This window comes from Rhea americana, unplaced genomic scaffold (assembly GCF_003343005.1).
Source record: "Rhea americana isolate MKP2758 unplaced genomic scaffold, rheAme1 scaffold_81, whole genome shotgun sequence".
NCBI lineage: Eukaryota > Metazoa > Chordata > Aves > Rheiformes > Rheidae > Rhea > Rhea americana.
The window spans coordinates 2,816,481-2,826,301 of record NW_028186990.1 but is presented as its reverse complement, the minus strand read 5'-3'; the positions used below and the strand labels follow the sequence as shown (position 1 = coordinate 2,826,301).

The following is a 9,821-nucleotide window of genomic DNA, read 5'->3' as shown; positions in this document are numbered from 1 at the left end:
CCTCAGGGTTTCCCGCGTCGGCCATTTTGAAATGAGCAGTGAAGCGGCACGGCGGCCATTTTTGGKCCGGGCAGCAGGCAGCGCTGTGCCCTTCCCAAAGAAGGCCGAACGCCTCTTCAGAGAGCAGTGGTGTCAGATCTCCTCTCGAGGTGGAGGAAAACAGCGCTAACCAGTAGCGTTGCGCGAAGCTCGCAGCCCCGCCTCCGTTCTTGCCAAGGCAGCCAATCAGCGCGCAAAAAGTCGCCCTCCTCCCCCCTGACGCGCACCGGCCAGGTGGGYGGGGTGTGCTGGGAGCCGCCGAAGGACGGCGGGTCGCTGAGGGGCAGAGCCGCCGGCGACCACCGTCCGCTCCCCGGCTCGGCCCGCTCCGCGCCGCTCCGCGCCGACATGGCGGCCGCCGTGGCGGGGCTCCGCGCCTCCTACCACCGCCTGCTCGACCGCATCGAGCTGAAGCTGCCGCCGCGGCTCCGGCCCTTCTATAAYCACCCAGCAGGTAGCGGCGTCCCCCGGCGCGGCCCAACGGTTCCCGGGAGGGGGGAGCGGGGAGGGCGCCGGGCAGGAGCCGAGGCGCCGCTGGCGGCGGGGTGTGTGTGTGTTGGGGGGGTGGTGACCTTGACCGGGGCCTTGGCGGCCTGGGGGGGCTCCCGCGGCTGGGGGCGAGGTGACCCGCTGGGAAGGGCCGGGCGGCGGTCCCTGAGCGCCGAGACTCCCCGGTGCCGCAGCGCTGGGCAGCGGGGTCCGCTGGARAGGGTCCTCCGCCCTGGGGGACAGGGCGATCGCCCAGGGAGGCGAAAAGGAGGCAGCGGAGTTGTAGCTGTGTTACTGTTACCACTTACTGAAGGGTTGGTTCTGTCAGTTAAAAGGGTAACTTTCTGTTTTCTTTCTTTTTCTCTCTTTTTTTTTTGTCCTTTTTTTTTTAAAGCCAAACATGCCACCAATGGTTATTCTAGTTCTAGTGCCCTGCAATGCACAAGCATACTTTGATGCTATCACATGGTCTGAACTAAAAACACAGTTGGCCTAGTTATGCCCAGTCTGGAGGACAGAATGATTTCAGAACAGGCCCGAATGCTTTAGCAGTCGTTTCTTTCAAGTGGATACGCTGAAAAGTAAGGGGGAGTGTTACAAGGCTTTCTGATYTGATAGCCTATTTTAAGTCCTGGTGCCTTTTGCCTTCATTTTCTTCCAAAGCTGACACTTCCAATGAAGGGAACTTGCAGCATTTATGAAACCCTTGTTGTAGCTGAAGCACTCCTGTGGGAAAGGAAGGGCTTGAAATGAACAGCCCTTACCTGATCTAAAGTCTATGTTTACTCAAGTAAACATGTTTTTCATGTTACTAGGGAGAAACCTGTTGTAAAATGAACTGCTTCAGGGCCATTTAGGTGATATTTGTCCTATAAACAAATTTAATAGAGTAGGTAAGTAGAGCGCTTCATAAAATCTAAAGTTCCATAGGCTGATCCTTCCACTGTGGTGGTGGTTTTTTTGAGTGTGATAGGCATCCTTGACTCTTCACCTACCTGGAATTTGCACTGTGAAAATGGACTTTAGCTTTTAGTCAGTTGCTCCATTCTCCTGTAACAATCCTCTCTCTTGAAATGAAAGTTGTTGGTTTAAACAAATTGTAATTAAACAATTTAATGTAATTTTTCTATATTCAGAATCAGTATGTCCAGTACTTCTATTGTAAAAGTGCCAAACCTTTGGGTGCCACGTTCATCCTATCTGAAATGTAGCAGCTTGAAATTGCTTGTCCTCAATATGAGGCATGGCCAGYAGTGGGAAAATCTGTGCTCTTTCTTCATCAGAACTGCAGTAATAACTGAAAGGCCTTTGGAGGTTCTCTTGCACTGATTTCTGCTTCATTGAACTGTCTGTGGGCCACTTTTGTTCACTATTATCACACTGAGATTTTTTTAAAAATCCAATTTTTAGGRGCTCAGGGTGTGTTTGTGTGTTTATACGTGTGTGAGTGTGTGTATATATATACACACACATTTCTTTGAGTTAGAAGAACAACTGTCATAGTCTGTATTGATGGCTTTAGTCAGAAAAGCTACAGAATAAACAGATAGGAAAATTGAACTGYTGCCACTTCTGTTCACCACTGATTGTCTTAAAGGTAGATCTTTGAGAACGTTACACAGTACATGTCACTTTGACTGTAAACAAGTAGGTTAAAAATGAAAGATTCAAATTTTCTTTCTTGATGTCATCTATGTTACTAATCTAATTTAGGAATAGTGCTATTATCATGAAATTATAAATCATTTGTAGCAGATAAAGGATGATGTTTCTTTTCTGGCACAAAGAAAGCTCCTGGTGAAATAATTGATGCCTGCTCTGAGAAGCTGTTCCTGTGGCTGGTGCTACATAGCACAAGGTTGCTGCAAGACAGCGAAAGGCCTGGGATAAGGGTAGAGAGCACCAACTTCCCTTCGCCACCCGCTGGCTGCCACAGATGGAGGAACACGGCAGCCACGGAGATATGCAGGACTGAGTTTTTACTGAGCTCCTGTGGCCTCTCTGGTTTGCTTTGCCTGATTAAACTCCTCAGGACAAAAAWTTGTTATATTTAACATGCTTTATAAATCCTACAATACTAGTTACACTTACAATATCCAAATTAACCTCTGGTAAGTCCCTGCTCTGATACACTGTTGTAAAATTCATCCTTGGAAAACACTTGGGGTGTAACTGTCTAGGAAGAGCTTGCTTTGTCTGGGGAATTCTCCTTAACTGGAGTACCTTCTGGAGAGCTATGCAGTTTATGCAGTTTAACAGTTTTTCCATGTAACAAGCTTGTCTTGGCATCTTGTTTGTCTCAAACAGTTTCTTTCTTTTACTTTTGTAGTCAGTAGGTTTAAATTATCAAGTTATTGTATATTGTATAATAAAAAWTAATGTAACTCTTGAAACTTTTACTAGTTGTTTAAGGAGTGCTGATTTAATAATTTATTACTCCCCCACACACATTCTCTAGTATCCCAAATCTGAATTTGTATTTTAGAAGAAAATAGATAGTAGTAATTAAAGTAACTTTTATGGGACTTTCGTAAGACTTAGACCAAATTAGAAAGATCTATAAAATACTGAGTAGCTATCTAAGAAAATAACTGAAATTTACATCTTTCAAGCATAAATATTGACTTGTATTTATTCAACAATTTGAGAAAGTTTTAGTGGCTGCTGAATCCCATGCATCCTAAAAAATCTTGATTAGGGAGAAATGTTCTATGTTCTTAAAGCATAAAGTAATGTGGTAATAGTTATTAGCTGCAGATTGAAACTCGATCACTATCTCAAGCAGTGTGAGYCTAAGAGGACTTTATGCAAAGTTGCCAAGCGGGTTTTTGTTGCATTCTGTGTTCCAGTTGCCCTACCCYTTTATAAGGCTCAGTAGGCTTTAGGGTGATGCAGCAACTGATATTTGTAACAGTAATGCTTATCCCCAAAACTATGAGTTGCTTCATAGGTGCTTGCTGTAGAAACCTGTCAGTTAACTTTTCTCAAGTCAGTTTTAAATTAGAGGATGCTTAAAACAAAGAGTATGAACAGTTACTGTAATGCTGTTTTAGGGCTGTATTGTTAGTAGAAAAATTTGCACACAAAATCAAGCAACCAAAGTCCCACTGTGTGTCATTCCTATTTGAAAGCATTGACTCTTAATATGTAATATATCAAAGTAAAAATTTGGCTTTATCTTGCATGTTATGCAAATGCTGRACAGTGGCCTAGAAAGAATTAAAACTTACTATGATTTGACTAAATCAGCCCAACTGTCCTGACTGGTTGATATTTTGGGTCATGGTCCCTCTTTAAGACTTGGAGTGATAGCCCTTCCTGAGTGATTTCTGGTATSGTTGACAGCCTGTGGATTGTAGGTGTAGCATAACAATATTTGTCTGTTTTAATCAACCATTTCTAGTTTTGGCACCATTGTAGCATGTATGTATTTGTAGGAGAGATGTTTCTCCTCCAAATTCCTTTCTATGGCTTTCTTTTTTCTCCTTTTCTTCCCACAGGCTTCTACCATAATCCTCCTTTGACTGTGGGAGGACTTGGGGGGGGGGAGGTTGATTGGGTGGGGAGCACTGCTTCTGCTAGAAAGATGTGGGTGTTCAGAGATGGAGATTAGAAGTGCATGAGGACAATTCCTTGTCACATGTAGTACTACTTGTATTTTCAGTTTTTACTGTTTCTTTAACCATCCAGTACTGCTGGGCAGGATGTCTGTTGTACCAATAGATGGGCTATGATTTTTGGGGAGGGAAAGACAGGCTTACTACAGTGTCAGTAATAAAATATTTGGGGGTTTTGGATCACAAGATTCAGTTCACAAAGATTTCAGATAGCAGCTCCGTTAGATTAGTTCTAGAGCACTTTTTAATCTCTATAAAGAAACCATTTTCACTATTCCTAGGGCTGATCTTAAACTTTGTTTTTGATTGTAAATGGATTTTGCCTGCTGTAGCTTCCTCACTTGCTTAAAAATAAAATATAAAATCACACCTGTCTGTTGCAAAAATAGGTGGTCTGATTATATAACTGAAGGTTGATGCATTGAGCTGATGAAATATGATTAGGTGATCATGCTTCTACAGTGGTAGAAATTATGCCAGTGTACACACTTTATTATTTCAAAACAAACCCCAAACTTACTATAGATTTTTAAATAGCCTATATCTCGCTAAATAATTTTTTTTTCTTCTCATCCCCCACCTAGGTCCCAAAACAGTGTTTTTCTGGGCACCTATTATGAAATGGGTACGTATAAGATCCCAACTGGCATCTGGATGTTGATCAGAAGACAATTTGCAGCAGCCCATTTGGCAAGCAGTAGTTTCCCAACAGATACATGAGCCTACTGTAGGATTTAATGCCAAGGCTTTAATGTTTAATATATGGAAAGGAAAAAAATAGTCCTAGTAACGTATAGCACAACATAAGGATGCAGGGGAAAAAAGAATAAGGCTTTGTGAAAACTTGTAAGAATTTCACTGAAAGTTTCCCAAAAACTCTCTCTTCATAGAACACTAACTCCTGTTCAAAGTAGAGATGAGCTGGCATAATTCAAAACTCCTAAAGCTTGTAATTTTTCTGAGGCTGAAGAATTTGAAGGRTATTGTCAGGAGGCCAGTTTCCAAGCTTGAAGTCAGGTTAAAGTAGGTAAGAGTGCAAGGTATTCTTGATTAAGATACATATGCAATTACTAGTGGATGTGAATCACAACTGAGTTTGACTCCTGTAGCTCATGCACCGTAGRATATAGACTTACTGTTGCTTTCCTTAAAAGCCAATGCATTACTTGCCTCTGCTACTTAAAAAAAATAAAATGAGAGTGGGTTGGCAGGAGAGAAGGCAACTGACACTTATCCTGCGGTTCTGCTTCCCAACTAGTTACATTACTCAGCTGTGTCTGCACAAGCGACATATGCCTAGCCCAAATTCACTGCACTTTCTTTAGTTTTTTAATTGGTGAAGATAAAATAAATGAGCTATAATATAAAGCTGCTTGATCTCCTTGTTTAATAACATGATAACCAGCAAGGATACAACCTCTTCTTCCTATTGCTAGCTGGTTCATAAGTTTCCTACTGTGAACCCCTATTTTTTTTTTTAATCTTGAGCTATGCATATTATGCTCTTATGCTGTAGCTCATTTTCTTTGTCAGTCTAAACTGGAGCTGCAGCAATCTCCTTTCTTAGAGGTCTCCCAGGCAACRTGCTCTTGAGCCTCAGCATACGGGCTCCTTTTTTGAGTAGGTTGCTGATGACTACTGCTGTCAAAAGAGCTAATATACAACAGCTTTTCTCCTGTGAAGGTGCAGGAAGACCTCTCTAAGCTCACAGTGAAGTTCTGCACCGAGAAATTGGAATGACGTTTTCTCTCTGTGGTAGAAGCRAGTTTACTGCAGTTATCCTTTCCCCTGTGTGCTGAAACTCTGTACCTTAGAGGCACTGCTGCAGCAACATCAATCAAGTGATGCAGTGGGGCTGCACAGTGAAGTTTCTAGCCTTAAAAGCTGGCTTCTTGACTGAAGCCAAAGGAGTTCTTAGTGGCAGTAAATTAAAAGCTCTAGTTTTCATTTTGTTTTAGGGAACCCCTGTAACAAAACATCAAATTATTTCCAGTAGAGGGCAGTAATGCAACAGAACAAATCAAGCAGCATACTTGCTAGTGATGTTCTAAAGTAAATTAGCCAAGATGTTCCTCACTTCACCTGGAAATTTTCTGCTTTTAATAATGTTACATTAAAAAATAATTGCTTTTACCTCCTTAGATAAAGCTAAGAAAAAACAACATGGTGTCACTCCTACACCTTTACCTAAGCTTCAGCTTAGAAGAACCAATAGAAGAGTGGTATTTAGACAAGCTTCCACTTGCTATATGAAAGCTAGTTTATGCATAGAGCAGAACAAAAAGGGAATGCACTGTACTTGTGTTAACCTTGTTCTTAAACTAATGCAAAGTTGTCACTGCCTATGATTGTATTGCAGACTGTTCCTAAAAACATCCCCATATTTGTCCTTATTCCCACCACAAGGGACTAGAAGTGAATGGTATCTCCAGGAGTCTAATTACTCTGTTCAAACRGAGTATCCCATCTCCTGCATAATACATATAGAATAAGCACCGAGCTATGAAGCAGCTTCTCTTTTTAAAGCTTTTCATCTTTTACAGTAGGTCTCGGTACTGGATTGAGACTCACTGAATTTCTCTTTACAGGGTTTAGTATGTGCTGGAATGGCTGATATGACCAGACCTGCAGAAAAGCTGAGCACAGCACAGTCTGCAGTATTAATGGCTACAGGTAAACACATTGTTACACTGCGTGCTGTCTAAAATTGTATCCACACCTTCCTGAATTCTGTTAGTATTAATCCATTTCTACTAGTAAGAAAAGGCTTAATTACGGTATGTTAGCTGTCACTATTGCTAATGCATAGTAGTTCTAGCAGAGACCTCTGTGCTTTTGATTATTAAAAGTTCTGTCATTATACAATGGAGTTTTCCATGAGTGTCCTAATTTGGAATTGTCCACAGCAAACTGTTATGAGTTTCATTTGTAAATTACAGTGATGTAATTCGTTCCAGTAAGTGTCCTCTTTCGCTTCAGGTCAAGTAACTTTGAAATTGGTCCAGAATATAGTGGCTTTTTATAGAGTGGACTTCAAGGGATTAAACAATGCTAGGGTAATTTTACTAACGTAACTGGAAAGAATCTCCGTGTACTAAAAGGACTTCGAAGCACTGCTATACAGATTGTTGCAGTACTATCTGCCATGAGTTTCCACATGGCCAAAAACAATATTCCATATTCAAGTTGTTATACCAAATCATTGGGGGGGGGGAGGGAACGACAACAAGTAAAGCTAAACTCAAAGCTACAATTGGTACTTTCTTCCTCCTCTGAACTTTATTTTGAAATCTGACACAGTGCTGTTCTGCATGGTATGTAGATATGTTATTTACTGATACATTCTGTAATCTCTAAACTGGTGAAGATTCTACAGCAAAATACCAGTACCCTGCAGCTGTGCTGGAGAATTAAAGTGAAGACTGTTGTAGAGTACACAAGGATCTTTATTTGATATTAAGACTATGACTGAAGGTATTGTCTAGTTGCATTATTCTGAAAAAAGGTAATACATACCAATAGCTCTCCCACTGCTGTTTGATGTGTTTCTAACTGAGAAACAGCAATTGCTTTAGAAAAGCAGTTGTCTAACACAACTGTAAAAGTTAAACTAGCCCATGGTTCTATCTCTAAACTTAAAGGAATGTTTAAAAATTACTCAAGTKAGATATTTAAACTTTTGTTTTTTCCTGTTTTTCCAACAGGTCTTATTTGGTCAAGGTACTCTCTAGTTATTATTCCTAAAAACTGGAGCCTGTTTGCTGTGAACTTCTTTGTTGGCTGCGCTGGTGGTTCTCAACTCTTCCGAATATGGAGGTATATAATAAGGGCTACTCTCCACTTGGTATTTAAATAAGCTCTCGTATTACCTAATCTTAATCAGAAACTTAAAAATCCCCCTGGCCTTGTTGGCAGTGTAACATGCAAGAGAAACTTGGCAATTAAATAATGCAGATCTTTTGTACTACCGTGTTACTCTCCCAGCTTAGTAGCGGTGAAGCTTCCCAGCACCTTCAGTATAACTACAGCATGTCTTAAGGAATGTTCTACTTAAGCTGCAGTGTCTGGGTTTAACCCATTCTTTAAAAGCAGTATGTCTGAATTAAAAACTGACAGCAGTGCAAAGCTTAGGCATGGAAGAAAGTTTGGGCTTTCTGTCAGTCAATGTTGAATGTTGCCATTGCTGGACCATCGAAAGGTCCATTAGCAAAGCAGCATCTGAAAAACAGTTCTTTCTTGAAGGCAAATTTGGACCTCTGAGTTTTTTCAATACTGGCCAGGAAAGAGGTAAAACTTAGCAACTAATTGGGAGCTTTTTACATAAGCTAGCTTATCCTGAGTTTCAACCTTCATGCCTGCTGTAATTTTGAACCTCCTTTGCCAACTAGGTTGTTGTGAAGACACCTGTTATAATTTTAATCAGTATTCTTAGTTGGATTTTTTTTTTCTCTTTAGGTATAATCGGGAGTTAAAAGCAAAACAACAAGAACAGTTGCCACAAAAGGATGCTTAACCCTACAGCCCAAACCCAGCTACACACAAACCCTTCCCAGTGGGACCTAGCTTCACTAATTTTAATATTTTCCTCTAAGTAATGAAAGAGGAAATCTAAATATCTGAAGAGCAAGAGTTTTCTAAGTGCAAATAACAAAGTAACTCTATGCATTTAATTAAAGTGCAACCTTTTAAATTTAAGTAAACTTGCATGTCCTGTGTTGGGAAGTTGTATTGCTTCTTTACAAAACACGTTCCACTGTCTGTTTCTTTTATTACCTTAGCTGGTTCTACTGAACAGTGCCAGGAATAGCACGATGTTGGTGACTATAAACCAGAACCTCAGACTGAAGTGTTCCATGTCACAGTGAGTGTCCTATCCAGTGGCTGGGCACCACTGAAAAGAGTCAGGCAAGTGACAAGAGGCAATGGGCACAAACTGAAACATAGGAAGTTCTGCCTGAATATGAGGAAGAACCTCTTTACTGTGAGAGTGACAGCGCACTGGCACAGGTTGCCCAGAGAGGTTGTGGAGTCTCCTTCTCTGGAGACAGTCAAAACCCACCTGRAAGCGATGGTGTCTAACATGCTCTAAGTGACCCTGCTTGAGCAGGGGGGGAGTTGGACTAGATCTCAAGAGGTGCTTTCCAACCTCAACTGTTCTGTGATTCTGTGAGACCGGCGTGGGGTCTTACCATACTTCCAATAACCAGTGGCATCTGCATATTATTTCCTGCTGCTTTTCCTTGGTATTTAAAGGATACTCTCTTCAGCTTCAGCTGTGTGCATTAAYTTGTTTCCCAGCTACCAGAATCTTTGGCAAGAACAGGGCTAGCATGTATGTGTCCAGTGGGTTTTAGGTACTGTCATCCTCTGCAACTACAGGCAGAAAAGGGCATACCTAAGAACCTTGCTTTTGGGAATGTGMAAAGTAAACAGCCAAAACTTCTAGTACTCACTTACCCTCTCCTTAAGTACATGTGCAATTCCTATGAAAATGCACACTCAGAAAATGCTTACTTCAGAATAAACACCATCATCTTGAGGAAATAGCAGTGGTCTGTTCCCATCTGTGGCATATTCATGAATGAATATATAAGCTTTCCCTGAAAGTCAATACCTTTCCCTGCTTACTCCAGAGAACAATGTGCCAGTACAAAATAACTTCAGAGCAAAGGCTAC

The 9,821-nt window shown here is 41.4% G+C and overlaps 1 protein-coding gene across 1 annotated transcript; it reads left to right on the top strand.

Annotated features, from left to right (window-relative positions):
* Positions 1-262: 262 nt before the first annotated feature.
* Positions 263-8,845, top strand: MPC2 (mitochondrial pyruvate carrier 2). The gene is made up of 5 exons (XM_085322972.1): positions 263-493; positions 4,730-4,770; positions 6,734-6,818; positions 7,850-7,961; positions 8,601-8,845. Exons 1-5 carry the CDS (start codon positions 388-390, stop codon positions 8,656-8,658), a joined length of 402 nt encoding a protein of 133 aa, XP_085179098.1. The 5' UTR covers positions 263-387; the 3' UTR covers positions 8,659-8,845.
* The last annotated feature ends 976 nt before the right edge of the window (positions 8,846-9,821 follow it).